Source organism: Gasterosteus aculeatus, chromosome 13 (assembly GCF_964276395.1).
Source record: "Gasterosteus aculeatus chromosome 13, fGasAcu3.hap1.1, whole genome shotgun sequence".
Taxonomy (NCBI): domain Eukaryota; kingdom Metazoa; phylum Chordata; class Actinopteri; order Perciformes; family Gasterosteidae; genus Gasterosteus; species Gasterosteus aculeatus.
In genome coordinates, this window is record NC_135701.1 from 15,037,975 (window position 1) to 15,063,235 (window position 25,261).

Here is a 25,261-nt window from a genome sequence, read left to right on the forward strand (position 1 = left end):
ACCAATTAATTATCAATGTATTGCTCAACAAAAAATATGTCTTTGTCTTGAGGGGTTTTATGTTTAAAACTCCATCATTTTTGTAAGTCAAACTTAACTGTGCCAGAGATGGTTTGTTGTGCTGGTTCACTTTGAGAGACAAAGGCACATTCCTTGGTTCCATGATTTTTGTTTTAAAATTTCCCTCGAAGGCAGCTCATTTAGTTTGAAGAGAAAATGTACAATTTGAGTGGAAATCCAGTTTATTCCTATAAAGTCAAGAGAAAGCATGACCACACATACCATTACATACACTCGTCCTATGAATGAGGATTTCACAAAGTAATTCCTTGAAAAAAATGTTTCAGTACACAATCACTATATTTTGGATTCTGGTTTTAAGTGATGTGTATGTTTGCGAAGCCACCAACCTTCTGATTAGAAATTAATTATTTAATTGTTCAAAACATAGACTGCCCTTACAAAATGTACTTGCATTTAAGTAACTTAACGGTCTCTATATATTGAATACTAGAAAGTCTTTCCCATGTGGAGGAATTTGTATTTTAATAATTTTATAACAACATTTTGGTGACACTGTTACATTGGAGGATTCTGGCCCTGATATCCATATTGCACCTGAGACATGTAGTAAGCTACATTAACACTCATGCACTTCACTTGAGGACGCAGATATTCTGGATGAATGCAGGACTCTCAAGTCAGTGAGGCTGCAGATATTAGAGCATCGATGTCCTGTATGGCTTTGGATGTCCTCTGAAGAGCCTCAGCGATGCAGTTCTCATTCACTGGTTCATCAGTCACCTCTTCTGCAGATCTACCTTCCAGCTTTGCACAACCCTTGTCACTTCTTAGCAGGTGGTTGTTTTCCAGCAGAACTGGACAGTGGTTGTTAAAGGGCGTGCACGATGTTCCTCACAATTATCTACTGGCTGACATAATAACATAAAATGGTTCATTTCTTTTTTTTGTCCATAGCTCCTCTGCAAAGGATACAGTTAAATCGTTTTATCTTCTCCAGTTCTGCAGCTACTAGATCTGACCTGAATTGAATTGAAAGCATATTGAATCACTCATGTGTGGATACAAATGCCAGAAGAATTATCAGAAAGACATAACTCACCTGCAGGCTACCGTCTGTGTGACATTCACACGCTGCTCAACCTCTAACCGATGGGACAGACTTTCTTCTATCCTTGCTGGTTTAGATACGTCACTGCCCTGGAAACAAATTCACAAACAATTTAGAAGCCTGAACACTGTGTAAACAACAACAACAGTTGAAGTAATATGGGCACGCAGTACTTCTCGCACCTCTTGCAAGCAGCTGGGTGTGGCAGGGAGCTTCAGTGACTGCCTGGCCTCGTTGTAGCAAGTGAGGATCCTGTGACCCGGTGACATGATGGTCACTGACTTGGGAGGGGGGTCAAATTCATAAAACTTTTGTGAAGCAGCGGCTCACCTGCTTGCACGACTCACGATAGAGCGCACAGAGTACGGCTGTCCTGGGACATCTGGTTGAAGGTTGTTCAGATGGTACGTCATCTCTTTCACCTGTGGAATAGACAATCAAATAATGCCAGATGGGATTTGTATTTATGCTCCCCAAAAAAGCTGATAGTGTGCATCTTTTATTTATTTTACATTTTATGATAGTTACATGATAAAAGGCAAGAAATGTACCTGCTGTGACAGGGGATCCGGCTTGTAATGAGTAAAATAAGTGTTAAGGACACTGTTTGAGCGGATGACTGATCCGTCTCCCGGGGAAACCTCGATGACTGAGACCGCCCCACTTAGTATCCTAAACAGGAGAACAGGTCAACTTGTCACTTACTTATCATAACAAACTGTTAACATCTCTATCAGAAGTGTTCTAGTTTTCAAATTAATAAAAAAAAAAAACTTAAACAACAGGTCCTTGTTAATCCTGAAAACCTGCATACTAACCTGTAAGTGACTCCTTGACACCACATCACTTTCACCAACTCTGTTCGGAGATCTTGGTCTGAATGTTCTGTTTTGGCCAGTGGCTCTTTAACTTTCCACCTTAAATACATGAGGGAGGAAGCTTAAATCAGTCGGACATTGTTAGTTTGAGCTCTCCATGTCTGTTACATACGCAAATCAATTGATCATTTAACCTGTGCCAGTGAGGCGATGGACATGTGAGAGGCAGCGCCCGAGGAAGGTGAGACCTTCTCTCTTCTGTGGATATGTCAGAAATTGGTATTATCCTTTGTGCCTTTGTGAGATCACTGGTTCCCTCCACTCGGACATCTTCAGGTTTAGAGAGGTGAGCCGTCCGGAGACGGCGAGCCAGGGACAGAGGGTAGCGCCAGATGGGGGCAACAGCGCAGCAGGAGTGATGCTGGACCACTGTGGTGGATTGGTACATCTTCTCTGGCTTGGGGGGGGCGGGGAGGTCAAATATCTAATACAAGCTTTTATACAAGCAGAGAAATATGACTGTCAAGCATTACCTTTGGCTGAGCGGTGCCGATGAGCTGAGGAGAACAAGACCGTGATCTTGTGGACCCGTTCCGTTTGCTTCCACTTTCCTGAAAAAGCTCTTTGTCCTCCTCATTCGTGGTGCGATGGATCGGATTTCTGCCTTGCTGCTGCTGATTGTCTGAGCTGCTTTCTATGCTGCAACCCTGCACGGTGCGGCACTGCTTTGGAGTCTGACTCAGGATGCATGTAAACTCAACGCAGAATTCTTCACCTGAGGGCGACAGCATCAACACAGCTCGCCCCCCCTCCGCCCCGATGATAGTCTGGACTCCAGGTGCGAGGTCCCCATCACAAGAAGACCACTCGGGCCACTGCACTTCAGAGTCGAGACTGAAAAAAGGCTTTAGGAGGAAAAGATAAAAAGTGAGGTGAAATATAGAATTGGCTTATGCAACATGAAGGATTGAGGACTAGGACATAGCTTTTGGTACCTTCTTGTGGTCAACGAGGATGAGCTCCTCCGGCAAGTATGGTCGAGTAGCGTATTTATTCCTAAATGTCAATGCAGCGACCATCAACTCCTGTAAAATGACACAATAATATTGAATACAGCGTGCACACTACAAGTTAACTGTGCACCTTTCCCCAGTAAACAACAGCTTGCAGCCTCCCTTTTATTTTTACTGGGAATAACAGCCAACAATAGTTCATGTTTGCACCTTGTACGTGCTGATGGTGAACCTTGTCCTTTGTCGGACCCTCCCGATGGGCTGCAGAGGATGTCCGGAGGGATCAGAGGGTTTCGCCAGCATGAATTCACAGCCACACGGCGACAGTTGTAAGTGGGCTCCGTTTCGGTAACGAACATCGATAGACTCGTCCTCATACATGACCATCGAGCTGACACCGGCTCCGGTTTCCATCGTTGTCTTTGACAGAGGGACTACTTTTCTGGGTTGGCATGTAGACAATCGGTATTTGGAGCCTTGGGACGCGCCGGAGCCGTGGTTGAAACTCAAAACATGGTGACGCGTTGGCTTACGTCATCAGTCGGAGACGGTTTGTTATTGGCGCGGAGAGGTGGCGGTTGCGGGCAGAGTGGTTTAAAGAGAGAATCGCGGTAACGGGAATTCAAACGCTTTATTGTCAAGTTAGTTATGTAAGAAAGGTCAGGTAGTTCCATGAAGTACAAATTAAGACAGATTTCATGCGTAGATATTCAGTACCAGTACAAACATTGGACTGTCTAAACAAACATGAAGACATATTGCGATGTTTTCTAAAAGCTCGAGTCACCTGCATTGTTTACACATTTTGGGGGGAAGTTCCCTTGTTGAAGGAAAGGTGGGATGAGTTGGTACCATCTAGTGGTGATGCTGCAAACCACGACATACTCTCAAATAATTTAAAAGCTGTCAGCAATGCCTCAACTGGTCTCTCCTCTTTGTTTATTTTTGTTCAGAATCAGAAGCAAGCAAAGCAACATAAACGCGCTCCGTTAATTTCGTTACATAAATTGACACTGGAACATTTTGTCTTGTAGCCTAGTCTCAGTTCTGCATACGAGCTGTGGGGGGCAGCGGAACAGTGTTCTTTAAGAAGCAGCGCTCGGGTCGCGGTCTTCTCTCCTGCTCTCCTCATCGAGACAAGACGTTTACCACCTTGCGATGTTCACACCGCCGATCTCCACCTTCTCGTTAGACGCGCCGCAGCTGCAATGAAGGTGTCTCGCTCTTCGCCTCTTGATCCCATGTTGGTTTTGCTCGACTTGAGTGCTAGCTGCTCCCAGCGTTAGCTCGCTGGAAAGCTAACCTGCGCTAGTTAGCTAACGTGAGATATCATCGCGAATAGGCAGCAACTTGGCACAGCCGCCGTCGCGTGACATCGACGTTATCGCAATGTGACGTTTGAAACTGTTTAGGTAAACGTAGTTGACGTTTCAGCCGTCTTGCAATATTAACGTCGGCGGGTTATGAGACATATTTGAACTGTGCGGCTAATAGTCACGTTGGCTCTGTGGCATTGTTTTGACACTTCTAGCATCCACTCATCCCGGTCTGTGTGGTTCATGCTTTATTGCTTTTCAAACCAGCACCAAACGGCGCTTCTTTTTATTTGTTTCTTTCATTAGCAGCCATTCGTGTTGAAGATACCGCTGATAGTCCAGTGTGCAATGAACGTGACGGCGGTGGGGGCGGATATGTGAACGTGTTTTCTGACAGGCGGGTGCCTCGTCCATGTGGGCTTCGTGCTGCGGTCTGCTGAATGAGGTCATGGGTACCGGGGCCGTCAGAGGCCAGCAGCCGGGGTTCGGGGCCGGCGCTGGACCCTTCAGGTTCGCCCCCAGTGCGGGGTACTCCACATACCCGCCCAGCGGCTCAGGGACGCCCGGTCTTGTGTGCAAGAGCTGCGGTCAGGCTTTCTCTGTGTTCAGGAGGAAGGTAAGTACCAGCGCTGCCTGTTTGATGACCATTGGCCAGTGTTCATGTGTGGAATCTTGTCCAGCCAATTGACATTAAAGGGAAATTATCTAAACCCTGCGTAAGGATAAACCTTCATTATTTAAAAAAAAATGTGTTCTAATCATAGCTACAAAAGAAACCTTTTCATTGCAGATGACCACTAGCTGCTTCTCCTCCGAGCGGAGAACCTAATTGGCAGAATCTAAAGGCTAAACCAAATTTAATTTCCCCCGGAGGCTTCTAATTTCTAAGGAACAGGCTGTGCTGTTCTGGGTGATTGCTGGTGCTGATGGACATCATAGTGGTTCTGTAATATCTTCACTGAGTGCTCATGTGAGGCTCAGGCGCTCATTTTTTCACTTGTCACTGTGCCAGTCTAATCCCACTTCTTGCATTTCTTACTGTTTGATGTTTGTCAATTAAAATAAATGAGTTTTTTTTGGCCAATATAGCAGATGTGAGCTATTGAATAATGAAGGAAAGGTCTACTGGCACTGATGGGCTTTCCCAAATGTTGTCACTCCACTCTTCCCGTTTTTCCTTGTTCAATGTTATATAATATAAATTAATATCAACATTGTAAAAGAAACAAAATTCTAAATCTTGTGTCCAAACTGAAATGACATAATTTCTACAAGATTGTTTCACCCTGTTTTTTTCTGCAGTACATTTGCCGCGACTGCAAGAAGAGCTTCTGCTCTCTGTGCTCCGTCCTCCAGGAGAACCTGCGCATTTGTGCAACATGTCATTTGCTGAACGCAACGGCCTTTCAGCGCCCGCTGCTCATGCGCCTGCGAGTCAGGGACCTGCGTCAGTACTTGCTGCTTCGTAACATCCCCACCGACACCTGCAGGGAGAAGGAAGACTTGGTGGACTTGGTGCTCTGTCACCAAGGCATTGAGGAAGAGGAGGGTCTTTCTACCGCGCAGTCGGCCTCAGAGCTGTCTGCATTTGTCGCCTCTCGGGAAGAGCAGCTCAGCAGGAGCGATAGCTCTGATACCAACCAGGTAAGGACTGACTTTACACCATGTAGGACTTTTTAATGAAACCACACGTCAGCCATGTCTTTGTAATCATCAGTTGAGACACAGTTACAGCTGAAAAAATATAAATGAACTATTGGTTTAGTTTTCACCACTTTAGGCATTGAAAGGGGACTCCGCTTCAAGCCGCTAGGATCAATTTTAAAACTTTTACTTGGCCTGCTTAGGGAACAGTAAGCTTTTCTATGAGCTGATGTGATTGTCTTATACTGATCCTCAGTTAACTGGCTTTTACCTTGCATCTAGTGCACACTAACGTTTGTCGTGGTTGTGTTGCAGGATATAGGTGATGCCACATCTGTGTCTCTTCTCAACATGGACGCGAGTGAACACACTCTTGAGGTAATCCGTGACCGATCTGATTTCCTGCCGTCCTTATGCAATGTAGAGATCGGAAATGACAATTTCATGGCTGGGTCTGAGTGGAAGTGGAACGCTAAAACCCAATTTGCAGGAGATCCAACTGGGAATGGGAGTCCACTAGGGGTGTAACGATTCATTCACATCGATTTATATTGCTGCGATCCAACTGAATCGATCTGTGCTCCGCAAATCGGCATTCCGGACGACATATATCGATTGAAATGGTACATTATCGATTGTATCGATACTTGGAAACTGCACATTGGATTTAAGCACAAAAACGGTATGGATGTGTGTTTGTTTGTTTGTTTGTTTTTTAGCACTTTAGACACGATAACGTCACTCGATTCAGTCTGCCTGTCTGTGACGTCATCAGTACGCAGCGGCAGCCGCGCGAAACTTGGAACAACAACAACAAAACACAGCGTGGAGGAGACGACTGCGAGCGAGACATTTACAAACCAACTTATCGATCCAGCGTGTGGAAACATTTTGGCTTTTGCAAACACGGAGGTGTTCTAAATGAGTCGGTCGCTGTTTGTAGAATATGTAGAAGCAAAATAAAAAAACACAGAAACACGACAAATCTTTCCGGCCATCTACTAAGGCGCCGTGTGATTAAACAACGCCGACCGTCAGGACCTCTAGCAGCGTTACCGCTGCAGCAGCAGCAGCAGGTCCAGCTCTGCAGACACCTCGGGCCTCGCCAGCACAAAACTCAACATCACAGTAACAATTGCCAAGTTTATCTGTAAAGACATGCGACCCTACAATGTGGTTGAAAATCCGGGGTTCTGTAAAATGATCCAAACATTGTGTAATTATTGTGTAATGTTTACATTGAAAATGGCACTTGATTCAAATAAAAGGTTAATACATTTGCCATTAATTGTTTGCTTGTTTATAATATCCATAATTAATTTAAACCTGATTTCCTTACAAGAAACGACAGGGATCTCGGAAACTTTGCCTGCACTGTGCAGTAAAGTTACTGAATCGATTTCAAGTCACTGAATCGAATCGTTCGAAAAAACCCAGATCGTCCATGAATCGAATCGGCAACCATGAATCGCGAATAATCGTTGTTAAAATTAATCAAGTCCACCATTTAATATACTTCCAACCTTCCAGTTATATTCAAAAGCACTACCCTGAAGACAGGTTGTCACTGCGTGTCATGTGCTATCTCTCTCACCGTTCTGCACGATGACAATCTTCCATTTTGTGGGAATCTCAAGGTGCCGTTTTGTCTCGTCCCCAAAAGTCTGGATTTCCTCTCCTTCAGGTCAGTCCTCAGACGCGATGTCGGGCCAGAGCGTCTCTCTCAGACATTTCCAGCTTGAGGGACATTGAGGGCCTGTCTGTGAGGCAGCTGAAGGAGATCCTCGCCAGGAACTTTGTCAACTACTCAGGGTGCTGTGAGAAGTGGGAGCTGGTGGAGCGCGTCAACAGACTGTACAGGGAGACTGAAGAGAACAGGAAGTCATGTGCGTATTAACTTTGTCTAAATACTGTGTCCCTTGTGAGTTGGCTGTACATTTTTTAAATAATGGATTAGATTATGTACCATAGACTTGATCTACTGAACCAATTTATTAGCTCTAATGTTTCTCACCTGTAAGTTGCTCAAGTCATTGTAATTTGTGTTTCTTGCAGTGGAAAATGTGAGCACTACTGTAACTGCAGGTAAGCTGTCACTCAACTGCGTGTGTACTGTCCCAGATGTCACTATTGGAAACTATGTCCTGTTCCTAACAATAGAACCAAATATCTCCGCCTTCTCTGACAATATGATCTTCTGTAGATCAAGATAATAATGTGCAATTAGCTGCACCCCTCACATGCGCATTCCTTTCAAACGAGTTGTCTGATTCAGAATCATGACGATGTGTCTCTTGCCTTTACTCCGCCCGCACTAAAGTGGAAGCACTTCCCCCTTCCATCTGCAACGGGGCCATCAGAGGTAAGGCTTATAGATTCCTTGCCACTGTTGTCATGGTCACCTGCCCCACCTGTGACTCGCCTTCCCATCGTACAAACCGTGTTGCCACCACATCTGTATTCCCTGTGACAACCCTGTGTCCCTTGTTTTCTTGTTCTTGTATATTCACTTACAGTACGCTTCAAGTAATAATGACTGTGCGGTCGTCATAGAAACACCTCGACACATAACAGGCATTGACATTTTTGCTGTGATAGTGAGCATGACCTCACCTTAAGATGGGGCCTACTGGATAAGACCAGTGTTTTATTAAGCCGCTGAGTGTGTAGGCGGCCCTTTGTCCTTCCTTAGTGCATCGTGGATGGACCCCCCACATTTCAAGTCCCCTTCTTTCTATCTCCATCAGACGGTGAGAAGGGTCCGCTGACGATCCAAGACGACAACCTCTGCAGGATCTGCATGGACGCCACGATCGACTGCGTCCTCCTGGAGTGCGGTCACATGGTCACCTGCACGAAGTGCGGCAAGAGGATGAGCGAGTGCCCGATCTGCAGGCAGTACGTTGTGAGGGCCGTGCACGTCTTCAAGTCCTAATGCATCAGTGGAACGCCGCAGAACCTGCGGCCTCTCCGACTGCAACCGCACCTTACGTCAGCCACACAGCTCATGACCTTTGGATCCCCAAGAAGACTCACTTTGTGGATGCTCTGTTTAAATTTCCTACAACTCTTCCATTATTTGCACATTGAAATACTATGGCAAATGTGTGTAGGAGCCTCATCGGTCAATTCTCAAGTAAACATATCTCTGATCCGGGTTCATTCCAAGGTGTCTGTTATGGGCATATTTGTTTTCAAAGCGAAGAATGTGTGGTGCTCAGCCACGTGGAGTCTTTTCAAACACAACGCGTCTCCCTCATATCCCGCCTAGGAACTTTAGCTTAACAGCATCTCTCTTTACATCTTTCACCGCAAGTGACTACATATCAAGGACCACCGCCGCATAGCAGAACCTCACCACACAGGAGAAGAACACGATGCCAGATAACGGGTAATCGTGCCCTTATGCTTCTCACCCCTTCCGACTGTGTGGCACATTTTAGCAGAAGGCTCTTTCTTAGCACTGCATGTTCATGGGCCACTGCTCGCTACCCACCGCAGACTTTGTAATGGTGGCTTTGTGTTAATTGAATGGTGTAGAAAGTGAATTAGAAATCACTGATCTTTTCAAGTTAACTCAGCCCACACGTGAGCAGCTGGTTTGCCTTTGCAACTCAAGCGTACGACAACTTTATGATGAAGTCATTGCATTATTAGTAATACACTTATTACATGAGCGCATTATGTCATGCATTACACATTGAAATGGTCAGACAAAGTGTCATTACAGCAATAGCTAATCTCCGCTGTCTCAGCACTTGAGACAAGAGACAAAACGGTGCTAACTCATACAACCGTTTCCCTGTTTTCTAGCTGAACCGTGGATGTGAAACTGAATGTTTATATATTTTTTTTGTTGTATATTGGTGGGCGTGGAATGAAGTGTCTTAATGCTTTGTAGTTTTCTCTTATGTAAGGATGATGTGTTGAACTAACTTTTCAAAGATATAACTACGAGTTTACTGACACCTGTGGTATAGAAGGAATATAAAATGATGACTTGCTCATGTACATTTGCATATAATTATCCACATGATATGTAATATATATATATATATATTTTTCCCTTTAATTTGAATAGTGCTATATCAGATTATTAAAATGTCCCCACGGTTATGTTAGTTTTACAGTTTGATACATTTAAAATGATTTGTTAGAAAAATGTATCTGCCCTGGTTTGCTAGAGCTGTAGTTCCTTATGAACCAGAACATGAACAGATCCCCGTCCTCTTCAACTATACAACTCATTTAGAAGTATCCAGCTGTGTACTGCACCCACACAACATTGCTGCTATTAGAGTAAAGACTCCTACAATCATGAAGGTAGCAGAGCAGTTTGCACTTTTCATTAGAGAGGGTATCAAAGTTTGGTCTTTGCATTCGGGAATGTTGAACTTTTTATTTTGGTAATTAAAGATTTTAATTAATCTTGAGTCTGTTATTGTATACTAATGCATCACAAGCAGCTTCCCGGTATTACACTGGATAAAGACACTTTATTAATCTCAAGGGAAATGATTTCACTACAGCAGCAGTTGTATGTACACATGTAAAGAAATACACAACATAGACTAAAATAAATAGAGTAGAATATTAAATTAACTAAACAAAGTGAAATTGTTAAGCCAAAAGATCAATCCTATTTTTACTTTCTTCCACAAAGTCCACTGATAACAGGGCTAATAGGAGGATTTACATTGTTGTAATTCTTTGGGTTTTAGTCTGAGTGGATCGTTTTGATCACTCATTAGGGCAGATATTTTACAGACAATGCTGTGAGCTTTATAAGAGAACCATTCACACTGGCCATGCTAACGTGCAGACGTTTAGCAGGTGTTGCGTTTATCATGTCAACTATTTAGCTTTAGCACGTTAGCATTAGCTAATGAGCAATACACACAGCTGAGGCTAATGAGATTGCATTAGTGTTGCAATTTCATCAGTGATGTGGAGATTAAATTAATGAATCAAAAATCATTACAGTTTATCCTCAGGGAGATATATATATGTTTCATTTTACCAATTTTATTTTTTAATCCAGCAAGTAGTTGTAGAGATACTTCCATCAAAACTACATTGTCGTGTTCAGTCTCCGGGGAGCAAGAACATATTTTACCAAATGTCATATTTTGCCAGATTTGGGAGAAAAGGGTTGAAAACGTACTCAGCGCAGGTACAAATGAAATTATTTTAATGCATATTAGCACTTTTTAGATTTACAAATATAAACAGTATCACCTCCACCTGAGGTGGTTACAGCACAACACACCCCAAGATACACACAACACCTACTTTATGGAGTTATTACTTAAACATATCCCAATTTGTTAAATGTAAAAATTGTCAAATATGGTCGGATGACTGCGTTATAGTCCACCGGTCACACGTTCGCTGGCGCTTACCTTTTGGGTTGTTTGGCTGGCTCAAAACACTCAATAAATTATTTGAAAGCATTATTTGACCCAACTCTGGAAGAGTTAAGTGTTACTTAATACATGAATAAATAGAATGTAAAAAGACACGAATAAGTTAATGTTGAAATGCTGGAGTAAAGCATGTTAAACACAGCACTCAACAATTGCTAAAAGTATTAAGGTAAGTGAAGACATGAGGGTGTAACGGAGATCTGCAATTTGATAGCTTTGTTTAATCATTCGTGAAATACATTCTATATATTCTGGATGTAGTTATGATAATTTAATCATATTTATTTCTGTACAGCTTATTCGTCAGATACTAAAGTTACATCAATGTCAAATACAGATTTTGGCACATAGAAGACGTGTATGAAAGCAAACTGAGGAAGGGAACAATTTTCCGTCCACATGCCATGCAGTCTCTCCGCTCGTCTCCAGGACACTTAAACTCGTGAAGTTATGCTTGTATAAAACTGCTGTGTTTTCGAATAATTAAAGAATAAAAAATAAAACAACTCAAATACAAGCACGTCTTTATAAAAAGTACAATCGCAACACAAATGCATGCATGCTGTCTCCTCTTTGTCTGTCCAGTGAATGTCTGTCACCTCCTTAAGTCCGTCAAAGATCTCCATCCAGAAATCTGTCTCTATCTGCGGTTTGTTTACTGTAACATTGATTCAGAAACCCATCACAGGGAGCAGTTTAAGAAGAAAATAAACGTGTTCCTTTAAGTGCAAAGACAGTCTTTCATAAATGTGCATCCTGGTAGGAACTAGCTGGTCTTCTGCAGGAGTTTGTCTTCTTTCAGTCTAAACGGGACGCTTACAGACATCTCCGCGATGAACCTTTCGCAGGCCGTCTTGGTCACCTGCTTGCAGAAGCGAAGGTCGATCTGACAGATGCTTCCACAGCGCTTAAAAAAGTTTAGGGAATGGTCTGTGACTCGGTTACAAACTAAAAGAAAACAAGAGAACAATAATATGTCTTGTTACAACTTGTTACATTAAACAAAAAGGTTTTTCATATTTCTCGCATCATCAACAGAAATACATGTCGACTACGTAAGTAGGACCAACACAAATGATCTAACAAGACTCTTAACATGGTCCTGTCTTTTTCCATAAGCTCTATTGAGACGGGGGCCGACCGACTTAACACCCCCTTTACAAATAATCCACAGTCTCACCTGAAAGGTTGATATCTGTGAGGGAGTCTCTGGTCGTGGTCCCTGCTGCTGTCAGCAGGTTGACAGACTGGTCGTTGATATGGTTGCAGTAGCTCAGGTCCAGCATGGACAGAGAGGGCATCTGCCGACTGATGAGACGTAAAGACGCGTCGGTGATGTCCAGCCCGGCCAGCCGCAGGTCCTCCACGTTGCGCAGCTTGCAGCGGTTATCCAGCTGACCTGTCGGTGGGTAACGCAAGAAACCTGCCAGATCAGTAGCTGTCTCTGGTCGACAGGTGCATGACAGGCAACAGGGATCGTTGGGGAGTCAAAGCTGGAAATGTGAAACTTCTAACCTGCATTAAACTTTTTTCTATGCTTTGGTTCTAAAACCCAAATCCTGAAGGGGAAGGAAATATTGGTTTTCCAGGAGAAATAATCTGTTTTACAGAAAATAACCTCTAATTTGGAGTATCAACTGGGTAGGTACCATGTGCAATGTTAGCCACTATGAATGAAGTAGTCCATTAAGGGTTGTCATAAACACATTTAAAGCACGGCTTGTTCTTTTTCGCCGCCCCCTCCCCAAATTACCTGGTCTGTTGTCTGTGGGGGGCGACAGGAGATCCCTCATCTGTGGGTCTTTTAGTCCCTCCACCCACTGGACGTCCAAGGTGCGCAGTAGGGGGCAGCTGGAGGTGCAGAGCGCGGATACAGCTGCCCAAGAACACCCCGATAACCGCAGCACCCGCAAACCTAAAAACAACACAGCGGCGCTTTACAACGCGGACACAGAACCACAGAAACAAAAACACAGAGTTCTCCTTGTTCACAGATCAATTAGCGCTCGTAGTTAGGTACCTGGCAATCTATTTATAAGCCAGCTTAATTGTTTCTTGGAAATGTTGGTCCAGCTGAGGTCTAGAGAGAGGGGCTGTCGGCGGATAATCCCACTCAGCATGAGCGGGGTGATGGAGGTGCAGCGGTTCAGGTCAATCTTTGTCCAAAGTCTCTTATCACAACACCTTGACATCAGAGAGAAAGACGTGGGCTTCATGTTATTTCTTTAAAAGGATTCGTACGTTGTGTTTAAAACATGCCCCGCGTGCCCTGTGCACCTACCATCTGTTCCACGTCTTGCAAACCCTCATGCAGACACACAGCTCCTGGTGCGCGAGGTAGCCGAAGATCTTCATCCACACCTCGCGCTGAATGACGTGCGTTTTACCGTCTCTCAGGGGCAGTCTGTCGGGAGGCGGGCTTATCGGCGGGGGCCGAATGACGTGCCGCTCCATTTGGACACACTTGGGCGGCGAGTGCGGGGGCACCGGCCGGTTGGTCGGCGTGCTCCTGTTGAAGCCCAGCGGAGTGATCTGACTCGGGTAGAAGTGGCGCAGCTCCCAGGGGGTCCCGTTCATCTCCTTGGCCTTGAGGTGGGGCCTCTGATCCCCGAGCTCGCTGCCGTTGCGGAACAACCTCTTGGGCTCCTCGTTTTCCGTCTCCGGCTCCACCTTGAGGGGTTGCAGGTTCTCGTTGGCCAGGCAGTCCTCCGTCTTCTGGATTTCCTGGTTCAGGGCTTTGCTCAGCTCTCGGCTCAGCTCTCTGTTCGGCAAGCGGCGCTTGCGGCGAGCTTTAGGACACGGACCCTTTTCCTGGGTCTCGCTCCCGCCCTCGCTGCTGGGGCCAGCCTGCGGGGAGCTGCACAGGGACTGGTCGCTGTCCCCAACGGGGGTTTTAACGCAGGGATTCAAAAGTGCATTCTTGGAGTCCTTTTCATCCCCTTCTTCTTCGGTGTCTCCAAAGGGCCTTTTCCTCTCCAAAAGGCCGCGGTAGGGAGGCCCCCGTCCCTCTTCATCCTCCTCCTCGTAATATGCGTCGTCGTCCTCCTCTTCGGTCTTGATTCGGTGCAGAAGTTTGGAAAAATAAGGATCGTCCGACTTTTCCTTTGAAGGAAAAAAAAAAACACTTGTATGAGAATCACTTCGGTTTGGCGCAACAAAGTGCACCTAAAAATGTCACAAACGAAATCCGCCACTGCGTGAATGACACAAACCTTCTTCCTCACGCCGAGGTCCTCTTCCTCGTCGTCATCAAACAGCTTCCTCTTCTTCCTCAGCTTGTCCTCGGGCCTGGGCCGCGGCAGGTTGCTGGGAGACAGCAGCGGTGGCAGCCGGTGGAGAGGCTCCTCGGGGCGGAACCTGGGTGTCTCCTCTCGGTCGGGTCTCCTCTTGGTCGCGGAGGAAACGTCCCCCACCTCCTCCTTCACAGGCTTCTGTTCCCTCAGCAGAGAGCCGGGGAGGTTGGAGGCGTACTTGAATCCCGGGCCCCTTTTTTGCTTCAATACCAAAGGGGACACAAATTGCGAGACAACTTTATACCTTTAGCCTATAGCCGAGGGGAAAGCCAACTGCACTGCCGCCGTGCTGCGGTCTAATGAAGTGTGTCACGGTGATCACAACACAAAACATGTGTTAGTCGGTGGTTTCCTGTTTCTGGAACAAACAACAGTCACAAGCGAGTGACTTTCAGAAACTAAAAAAAAGGATGTGGCAAGCCGGTTTGCACACATACATATAATTATATACAAGTGATACCTTGCAGAATGCATCTGTAATCCATGAGTAATACCCAAACTATCTTCAGAAGGCTTAAAATAGTTTGAATGTTTTCACACTGAACACACTTTTTAAACCTCTTAAAGATCGGTACATAGTTTGTGGCTGAATATTCATACTCACTTTTCCACTTTTCCCAGCATGGTTGCATTTGGGACATTCCCAGCAGTTGGGGAGTTCATCGTTCACGACTCCCGAGGCGTCGCTCACCTAATGAACCGACAACAAAATGCTGTGAGTGAGGAGATGCAGTCCTATAGCTCTTTTTTTTTAAACTCAAAACTCAAACAAGACAAGGGAAGTGAAAGTTACAGTGCTGATGTGTTCCTGCTAAGCAGGTTCACTCAGTTTGACCTCAGCTAACACGCTGACTCTTGCCTGTGCATTAGAGAGAGGAGGGGGGGGGGGGGGGGGGGTACAGTGAAAGTCTCCTTTCTTGAGACAGTTAAATAAGGTGCTTGTTTGGAGAACTGGTTTGACTGAGCCTGTTCTATCCTGAACAAAAAAACAGGGTGTGTGGCGCTTTACATTTTGTCCTTTATACCACAAAAAAGTTTTAGTGTCTACAACTACAATTGTCTACTAGACGTCAAATGGTCTCTCATCCCTTTTGAGAGGACCAACACATTATTCATTACTCACTAGTCAAATTTTTTAATCTGGATTACCTGCGAGGCAAACCCATTTGATCCGTGGAAACCTCTGGGCCACATAATGGCGATGACTTTGTTCAGTTGTCTAAACAACACCCCGTCCGATTACCTCCAGCGGCTGCAGTCCAAACGGCTGAGTCACTCACACTACGTTACAACGAACTGCTACAATGATTCCTGGCACACGGCTTCACCCGGAGGTGAGTCACTCTGTGAGTTGTTTGACTGCTCCCGGGGGGCCGCCGTACCTTGAGACAGTTGGGATGGACGATCTCGTTGCAGATGGAGCACTCCATCAGCATGAAGTTGAACTTGTCCTCCTCTTCCTCCAGTGTGTCCTCCTTGCCCGCCTCTTTGCACACAACACACACCGCTGTGTGAGGCAGGACCGGCTAGATGGACACAGAGAACAGGAAGGGATGAATACATTTAACTCACATTATCGGGTGTTTTTTCTTCACAGACGTAGTCGTTAAAACGGCAAGTATGGTTAAACTAGTGTAAAATGTGTGTAGGCGATTGCTCTATAAAACCACAAGCGCCACCTTTTGAAACGGCAAGAGACTTACAGCGATGCACTGTCTCATGATGCACGACTGCTTCATGCGCCCCGGCCCGCCGAACTTCTTCATGTCCTTGCAGAAGTGACACTCCCCGCACTCGGTCCGAAGGCACGCTTCACACTTGCGGCATCGCGTCCTCCTGCGTCTCGCGCCGGACGAGGTGCGATTGGACGGCAGCTTAACGGCCGACGACGTCCCCACCTTGGGCTTCGGCCTGTTGGCCGCCCGCTGCTGGAAGACAAACCGAGAGAGAGAGAGAGATATGAAGAGATACAAAGGTTAAGTCCTGAAAAGAACAAATATGTGGGTCGTGAGGTCGAAACATACTGTTTACTAGTCAGTTTATCTGAATCTGACATCAAACTGATTCCCGATACGTGTCATAATCAAACATTACATTACATGTCATTTAGCTGACGCTTTTATCCAAAGCGACTTACAATAAGTGCATTCAACCATAGGAAGTGCATTCAACATACAGCCAATTCATTTCATGGTTTCCATTAAAAACACGCTGATCCTGCTGCGTTTTGACAAATACTAGAAAGCAAAATGTTCAATTTACAAAGATATTTAAAGGGAAGAATTGTAACGTTTGAGAAGCTAGAACCAACCGATGCTTAAATGACAAATCAATAAATATGAAATAAAAACACGATCGGCTCTTCCATTTCTGTCGATGAAATAATCGACAATTGGCTACTTTTATCAGCATTAGATTTAAGAATCTGAAATGATCTCAGTTTTCCTACATTTATATAATAAAAGCCCCACAGCTCTGACCATTGCTTACACATCCTCTAGGTTTCACTTAGTAAATAAAAGAAAAGCTAAACTCATCTTCCTGACACACACACACACACACACACACACACCCTTGAATCTATGTTCCTGAGTTCATGTTTGTGAATTCCTCACATGTATTTAAAGTCTCTTCCCTGTTGCCATGGCAGGACTGTAAAGTGCTGTGAAAATAAGACAAATCATAAACCGTTGGTGATTCTTGTTCTAGCAGGAGAGGAGGTTACCTTGGCAACACGTTTGCCTCGCTGGTGGCAACTGTCTGAATAGATGACTGCTGGAGATGGATAAAAATAAGTGCAGAGGAGCATTTAACGTGAGGCTGTGAGCGCTGTCATTTATTGTTGATACAATAGAACTGATCACTACTCCTGCGTGTCCTTTCAGCGTATGTTTATTTCCTTTCTAGATAACAATGAGAGAGGGGAAAGGACAGGTCAGACAGGTAACGCAAGATGCAAATAGAACACGCTGTTCCGGGCCAACAACCATCAAACTAATGCTGTCAGAGAGATATTACCTCAACAGAGAAGAGAAACCGGCCCCATTTCTGCTGACGCTGGAAACCGCTTCAGTAGAATATTAATGTTGTCCTTATTTTTTTTTGTTCTCCCTCAGGAGGACTTTGAAATTATGCGAGTTTCCTTCCAAATCATATGATTTCCCAGAACAGCACCGTGTGTTTTGCCTTCTGTTACTGATGGAGAATTTAGCGGAGGGAATAATCCATCTGACAGCTTTCCACAAAATGAATCTGACTACCATGAAAACGGGCTGCTGCTGCTGCAGGGCGGGTTGACTGTCAACATCGCACAATGTGTTTTACTTCAGCAGCCTCCTCATTTTCTTGACCGTGGCAGTCACACACACACAATACTGTTTTTCTAATAACATATCTGAACAAAAGCTACGAAAAGCGTCACGGTTTTGACCACTACAACCAACGCACATGCCTTCACATCCAAAGCCCTGGTTCACATTGACAAACACATCAGAGCCCTTTAAAGCAGAGCGCCTGGTCCCCACTAATCAGCTGACCCGTCTCCACTGTTACTCCGTGCAGTAATATGCCAGGAATTTGGAATCGGTTCCTCAGGTCTGCTAAGAAAAACACGGCCTACGTTCAGAATCTTTTGACTCAGCTCGAGGGTCCACGTCGGGGTGGAGGGGGACCTGGTGTACAGCGGGCCCTCGGCACCGACACCAGGCAGAGGTGTGACCGCAGAGGAGGTCAAAACAACCCCTCCGGGGAGCCGTTTGCGGGTGTTAACATTGTGTAAGCACACAGAACCTGGCTCTTATGTCAGCACCTCTCGTATTTCGGAGCCTTGTGCAATGTCCCATAAGCCTGGAGGAGGGGGGGGGGGGGGGGGGCGGTCATGCAGTGAACCCCACAAGAAATGCACCTCATAGCACAACTACTGTCAAAACACAGTGACTGAGTGCATTCCTCCTTCTGCTGCAGAACAGAGGGGAGGGGGGGGGGCGAAATACTGTTGAAATAGAAATCAACCACTTGTTTTTTCCAGAGGTTTGATGGGGGGGGGGGGGGGGCACCGGACCCCAGTTTGGGAACTTACTACTAGAAGTAGAGCCACTTCATTGTTCCCTAAACCCATCCCCCCTCCACGGTCCCAGACAATATTTTGCCTAAAGCCTTCTTAAAGGCACAGAGTGAAGAGGCAAGTTTGAGGAAGTGTGAGAAAATGAATCGCATGTAAGCTGCTTCTTCTTCTTTTTTATTTTGGGGCCCTTACGGGACATCATGTGTGTGGGATCTAACGTGCACATGTGTGAATAACAGCTTTCCGTGATCCTGCAACTAGGCGGGGGGGAAACACTGATGTTAATACCGGGATGAGTAACGTGTATTAAGAGGTGGTCGGTGCGAACTGGGTCAGTTGTGCTAACGGGATAGATGGTGTCCGAGGAGGAGAGGACACGGTGTGTTTGGACCGCGCGGGGAATCAATTCCCGAGTCCAATAAAATAAAATAAAAACACACACAGACATACACCGTGTTCACAACATTGACTCGAGTGGGGTAATTCAGCTTTAAAACTCGGTTTACGGAGACGGTTTTTAACGCGGACTGAACACAGGAGAAGAGCGGGTGAGAACCAAACGTTAACCTGAAGCAACTGGAGAAAAGAAAACACCATTACGCTCACGAAAACGCTTCCTTTCTCGCGGCACACTGCTGACAAACAAACAACCGCACGCATTCACAGTGGTCACATGATGAAATTTAGCGGCTCTGACCTGCTCCGACTCTGAATCATATTCCTCATCGTCTCCGCTTAATGACAAGGCCATGGCTCCTCTCTCTCATCGTTCGTGAACAGAACAGAAAACTAACATGGCTGATCAAGCATCCAGCTTAGCTCACCCCCCCCCCCCTTCCTTCACATCGCTCCAACACAGGGCAGCTGGTAGAAAAATGTGATGTGTTCAGGAACCATGAGTAATACGGGAAACACCTACTTCCTGCTTACTTCACGCGTCTAACGTAACGGGATTTAGGTTAGCAACAAAAAACTGTCCACTGAAAATTTTGATAATAGTAATTATGTAAGTATTTTGAATATTGAATAGTGTATAGACATTAATGCAAGGCAGTTATATAAAACTTGGCGGTGCATAGCGTGGCAAAAACCATGGCATGCTTTGCAACGATTATTTATGTAAGACCTGATAGCAGCATTGAAGCGACAGGAAACGAAGATCAGCAGTTAATACAAGATGGCTCACTCCGACGCACGTCCGTCTTCGCTTCCCCTGTTTTAGTGGGTCAGTGAGGTATAGTCAAGGTTAAATACAGCCCGTTGAATTGGATTACTTAACAAGATGTGAAATAAAAGGCTGGTGCCAAAAGGGAGGATTTAATTTAATAATAAAATGCTGTTGCGTAATGGCCAAACAATATAACAGATTTTGTCTGATTTCAGTGCTTCTGGGCAGGTTTCACCTTCCTAACACCAGACACAAGCATATAAAAACCAGAGCAGATGTACAGGTATCACCAATATTTTAAGAGTAATGAATACTCATCATTGATTGCATGAGATTTGCTGTTAGATGTTAAATATGATGACATTGATCTTTTGCATAATGTGTTTTGTGGGACTATCAACGTATTAGAAGTTTTAAATTAAAGATGGGCGACCATAACATCAGAGCAATCACTTTATTATAAGTGTGTACAGAGACGACACAACAATAAACGTGTCTTTGGCTCAGGATTGGACTGTATGATATAATAATCTAATGATATAACAAGGAAGCATGTAAGGCCACTAGCTCCAGCTTTTAACATGTCTTACCCTCGCATAAGCCAGTTGTAGTCTGTATTTTGTTTTTTTAATTGAATTCTGTTGTACAACCAGATGAATTAAGGTTAATAAAGCAGTTGTTTTTTTAAGTTAAAAGGAGTATTTTGGGGATTAACATACATACGAAAAATGATTTCCTGCGGTAGGCTAATACTTTGTATTATTAGCAATACATATGTATTTTACAGTTCCTATTTTTCTGTAGGTGTCAATTTAAAATGACGTGTCACTTCTGTTAAATCTAGAGCTTCATTGCCGTGAGATCGGATTTCAATGTTGAAAGAAAGGATTACACTAGAAACTAACAGATCTATGTGCCAGTGTAAATCACTAACTTCCCAAAAATATGATCTACCTACATATACATAATTGGTGCCCAATTTATGAATTAATACACATTTGCACCTCATGCCCCAGGAAATGTAATTTTGCCTATTCCGTTCCCTTGTAAAATCAACTTCACCTTTCTGACCCTCTCCCTGAGATGTCTTGTGTGTGTCTGCCCTCAGGTGGTGGGAGACTGTTCACTGCCAAGGAAGTAATTTTTCTTGTTTACTCGCTTGGCCAGAAGTTGTTAGCCAGAAGTTGTGGTTAGATGTGTGAATACAACCTCCTGAACTCCTCTGTAAAACGACCCACAAGGGACAAAACACCGTTCGAATTACTGTAACGTTATAATACATATACATCTATTATATGATGCTGCAAAAAAAAAAAAGGGACACAGCAATATGTGTTATTTTTATTTATCCTTCCAAGATGGTGTTGCTAATTGCAAGAAGTTCCAATGAGCTGTTTACAAAACATTAGCAGACTTTTGTTGGATTGATGTATATTTTAATTTCTCATAGTTGTCTGAGATAACCCCCCCGGATGTATTCTAAGCTGCTGACAGTGAATCCAGGAAACACACATTCGCAACTGAAGACAAACCAGCTCCGTGACCGATAAGTTGCACCGGGAGGCGCGCGCTGCCTGAGCCGCGTTGCATTGTGGGTATATTGTGCTTCCTGATAGACTGACGGAGTCGGTCAGCTGTTGTGGGGAAGTTTTGACATAGTCTGGTAGCTAGTTTATTCAACGTCTTTCTTCTACGGAATTAAACCCCCCCCCCCCCCCCCTTGTTTTTGTTCTCTCTTCATCTGTCTACTTCATCGAGAGCCATCCTGTAAATCCACCCGCTTCATTACTTCACGGTTACACAAGTAAACTGAGAAAGTAACTCGCAGGAGGTTTTCGGAATGAGTTTGAACGAGCACTCCCTGCAGGCTCTGTCGTGGAGGAAACTCTACCTGAGTCGAGCCAAGTTAAAAGCCACCAGTCGCACCTCGGCTCTGTTGTCCGGGTTCGCGATGGTAAGTTCTAACAATTTGACTCTCGTGACGCTCCTTTGGGCCGTTTACCGCGCGGACACGCGCTGCGCGCAGGCCAGAGCCGCGCGAACGTGACGCAGACGGTTGTTTCCGAAGGCTTGTGGGCGATCGCGACACGCTGCAAGATCCAATAACGTCATTATGCAGCATGAATTACCGTCGGATTTCTGTAAAAAGATTGCACCTATGTGAGAGGATGGTGGTCATAATATCTTAAATAACGGTGCACTTGTGCAATGGGAAGGAGCCACTGATTACACATCAGAGGGCCTACTCACTGTCATGTTTGCGATAATCTAGTAGACCAGGAACATTCATTTGTAACCATCTCTGATGTTGTTTTTTTATTCAACGTGCAAATGAATACCAATTCCGTTTATAGTTTAAGCTAAAAGCCAAATGTATTTCTGAAATGTAAGGTTACACAACACGACATATCTGTACATAATCAAGTCTAATAAACAACTTGAATCACATGTAGCTTTCTAACTCTGGTTCTCCAGCATACCGTAGGCTATGTAAATCATTAAATCAGATGTAATGAAAGTCTTCTCAGATATGCCAGTTCCTTCTATATCTTGCCAAACAGCAGCTTGTGGTCAAACACTTAAAATTGAGTGTTACCATAAAGCTATTCAAGTACCCCTAAAATGTATATAGAGCAGGGCAACTGCACAAGGTAAATGCATCTCTTCGCTACATACATGTCATGCAGTGCTATAAATATGACCGCCATGTTCATTGTGCTGATAACTGATGCAGGCTGTTTTTAAAAGGATCTCAGCAGTTTGCATATGTTGATATCCAATTATCAAGCGTGAAAGTAAAAATGTTTCTCTCTGATGTTCCAGGTTGCCATGGTGGAGGTACAGCTGGAGCGGGATCACGAGTATCCCGCGGGGTTGCTGATAGCCTTCAGCGCCTGCACCACCGTTTTGGTTGCCGTACACCTCTTCGCCCTCATGGTCAGCACCTGCATCCTTCCTAACCTCGAGGCCGTCAGCAATGTTCACAACCTCAACTCTGTCCACGAGTCCCCCCACGAGCGCATGCACCGTCACATCGAGTTGGCCTGGGCCTTCTCCACAGTCATCGGCACCCTCCTCTTCCTGACGGAGGTGATGCTCTTGTGCTGGGTGAAGTTCTTGCCCCTCAAGAGCAAACATAACAACAGCAGCATAAGTTCTGGTCAGGCCGCGGCCATCGCTTCCACCTGCATCATGGTGCCGTTCGGAATCGTTTTTATCATGTTCGCCATCCACTTTTACCGCACGCTCGTCAGTCACAAAACGGACCGGCAGATCAAGGAGCTGGAGCAGGTCATTCAGCTCCAGAACCAGCTGGACCACAGGGGTGAGAACGACGATCTGAAGGTCACCCTCAATTTCCCCTGAAAATATAGTCTGTAGCACACAACTGCAGCAGACGTTCCACAACCCTTAAAAAAAGCTTTATTACTTGTATTATTTTTTTGCCCATGAACTTTGCTCTCATGGTTTTTTGGGGGGGCAGGGGGGATTGCAAGCTTGAGCCTGATTATCTTCCTGTGGTGGATCGCAGAGATTTCTCCCGTTTGCCTTGCTTTAGATTATCTTTAGTAGGGAACCTTACCTATGCCAGTATTTAACAAGAACTTCATCACATAAATAGAAGACTCACTCTGCACATTGAACCACAGAATGAGAATTCACAACTTAGAAAATATAGAAAATACTGAAATATCAGTTATATTAGAATTTACCGGCTGAATGCAGTAAAACCAAATTTAAGGATTAAGTTCCTTTTAAAACAATTTCATGGTCCTGTGGTTGTGCAGTTTTTTACTCAACAGACTAATGGTTGTTTGTAGGAACAGAGATCTGAGCAAAGCATTGTTTAGGTCTTGCAAAAATCAAATGGATCACTCCTACCGTTTATTTGTGCAATCGAAGGCAAAACAACCTTTCTTAAAAAATAAGTAAGGGAATACCTTAAACCAAAGTGTCTTACTGCAGTGCAAATAGTTCTATGGCAAGCGTTTAGCAACAAGCAAAATGACTCATAGAGCGCAGCCTTTTGAGCCTGACGTCGAGGTCTGTGTAAAAACAAAGACAAGATCATTGGTTTTCTATTTCACTTTGTCATTGTGAATATTCTGTAATCTGCTAAAGTGTTACTGGTTCCTAAGAAAGCATGCACGTGTTGGAAATGCTGTGTCTGTATATTTTCTGTTTTTATAGTTTACAAGCGTTTAGTGTATTAGTACATTTTGGGGTTACAGAGGAGTGTGAAATATAAGGTGTGTTATTTTTGTCTTTGTGGCACATTGTTGAATAGTTTGACCCTTTTCTTTATCACCTTTACTGAAAACCTGGAAGACAAATGTCAATGTTCAAGATCAAATGAGGAAATGTGAAAACAATTAGAGCTAATTCATTTTGGCCAGTTGTTGTCTCATGACACATTTTCACAAAATATATTGTAACATTCTGTAATTATATCAAGGGAACGTCATGGTCATTATTGCAGTTTCAATTGTTTGACCAGCCTCCTACACATGCTTTGAGAAGAGTTCTGTACCAGCTCCAAAATGTGCCTTCATTCTGTCCCAAACAGATAATAACATCTGTGTGACACGTAGCAGTGAACAAGGAGCCATGAGGGGTTTGTCACTTAGACAGTTTTAGTAAAGCGGTCGTTATACTTCTGCTGTTGATGTTTTTGAAAAACTTTTCAAAGGGAACGAAATAAAGACCAGTTGATTGATATGAGCTGCAAACACTGAAATCGGCCATTGCAAACGTAGGCCTGTTTCTTTGTTTCGTTGTTTGTGGTTTATTTATACGTTTGTAAGTTACTGTATAGAGAGAGGTCCCACTCCTTGTGTCAAAGCACAGCTTTATATGTTTTGTTTTGAGTAAATACTGTGTTTTAAGTTCTGCTTATGTGTGTTTTACTGTAGCTTGTTAAAATCAGGCCTTTTTGTGGTTGATACTGGTTTGAGAATAAAACTATACCGCGATAAGTTGGGAGTTGGTTCTTTTTTTAAAACATTGGCATGTTTAAAAGTATAGGAAAAATAAACAATGAAATACGATTATTGTATACAATGTATTTCATACCATAACCATATGGCCACAATGCTAATGTGTCCGAAGGTGCAGTTTGTTTGTACTCTCAGATGTCCACATTTTCCTGCATTTGTAGTTCTGCTGGATGGTGGAGGAATGATGCACCTAACGTTACCACCGAAAGATCTTGAACACATTCCGTGGTATTTTTGAGGAATCAAAAACGGCAAATTGATTACCATACAGACAGGAAGGGAGCAGAGGTTTTGGAGGCTGCGGAGGAAATTAAATGGTTTGGAAATTCTATCTGGGAAATTTACACCTTCAACACCTGCAAATATCCCAGCGTTCTCTCAATACACTGCT

The 25,261-nt window shown here is 44.4% G+C and overlaps 4 protein-coding genes across 12 annotated transcripts; 2 read left to right on the plus strand and 2 right to left on the minus strand.

Moving 5' to 3' along the window:
• Nucleotides 1-224: 224 nt before the first annotated feature.
• On the minus strand, nt 225-3,796 carry c13h5orf34 (chromosome 13 C5orf34 homolog). The gene is made up of 11 exons (XM_040194887.2): nt 3,174-3,796; nt 2,946-3,035; nt 2,484-2,855; nt 2,145-2,407; nt 1,951-2,049; nt 1,684-1,804; nt 1,463-1,554; nt 1,315-1,384; nt 1,124-1,221; nt 997-1,043; nt 225-878 (listed from the first exon to the last, which is right to left on the minus strand). The coding sequence occupies exons 1-11, from the start codon at nt 3,375-3,377 to the stop codon at nt 697-699; spliced, it is 1,638 nt and encodes a 545-aa protein (XP_040050821.1). The 5' UTR covers nt 3,378-3,796; the 3' UTR covers nt 225-696.
• On the plus strand, nt 3,789-10,350 carry rnf34a (ring finger protein 34a). 4 transcript variants are annotated; one of them, XM_040194892.2, is made up of 8 exons: nt 3,822-4,177; nt 4,677-4,895; nt 5,582-5,923; nt 6,239-6,301; nt 7,608-7,809; nt 7,979-8,008; nt 8,244-8,285; nt 8,671-10,350. In XM_040194892.2, the coding sequence occupies exons 1-8, from the start codon at nt 4,172-4,174 to the stop codon at nt 8,856-8,858; spliced, it is 1,092 nt and encodes a 363-aa protein (XP_040050826.1). In that variant the 5' UTR covers nt 3,822-4,171; the 3' UTR covers nt 8,859-10,350. The 4 variants fall into 4 exon arrangements, with proteins under 4 accessions (XP_040050827.1, XP_040050826.1, XP_077942998.1 ...); XM_078086872.1 differs by having other exon boundaries at nt 4,036-4,177; nt 4,586-4,895; XM_040194893.2 differs by lacking the exon at nt 8,244-8,285 and having other exon boundaries at nt 3,789-4,177.
• Nucleotides 10,351-11,097: 747 nt separating this feature from the next.
• Nucleotides 11,098-19,622, minus strand: kdm2ba (lysine (K)-specific demethylase 2Ba). 6 transcript variants are annotated; one of them, XM_078086871.1, is made up of 11 exons: nt 19,403-19,538; nt 17,368-17,417; nt 16,346-16,567; nt 16,025-16,168; nt 15,247-15,333; nt 14,562-14,843; nt 13,631-14,451; nt 13,370-13,533; nt 13,103-13,264; nt 12,530-12,748; nt 11,098-12,297 (listed from the first exon to the last, which is right to left on the minus strand). In XM_078086871.1, exons 3-11 carry the CDS (start codon nt 16,406-16,408, stop codon nt 12,116-12,118), a joined length of 2,124 nt encoding a protein of 707 aa, XP_077942997.1. In that variant the 5' UTR covers nt 16,409-16,567; nt 17,368-17,417; nt 19,403-19,538; the 3' UTR covers nt 11,098-12,115. The 6 variants fall into 6 exon arrangements, with proteins under 6 accessions (XP_077942997.1, XP_077942996.1, XP_040050820.2 ...); XM_078086870.1 differs by having other exon boundaries at nt 14,562-14,850; nt 15,245-15,333; nt 16,346-16,570; XM_040194886.2 differs by lacking the exon at nt 17,368-17,417 and having other exon boundaries at nt 16,346-16,570; nt 19,403-19,622.
• Nucleotides 19,623-21,365: 1,743 nt separating this feature from the next.
• Nucleotides 21,366-24,849, plus strand: LOC120830329 (calcium release-activated calcium channel protein 1). Its single transcript, XM_040194896.2, has 2 exons — nt 21,366-21,827; nt 22,697-24,849. The coding sequence occupies exons 1-2, from the start codon at nt 21,714-21,716 to the stop codon at nt 23,237-23,239; spliced, it is 657 nt and encodes a 218-aa protein (XP_040050830.1). The 5' UTR covers nt 21,366-21,713; the 3' UTR covers nt 23,240-24,849.
• The last annotated feature ends 412 nt before the right edge of the window (nt 24,850-25,261 follow it).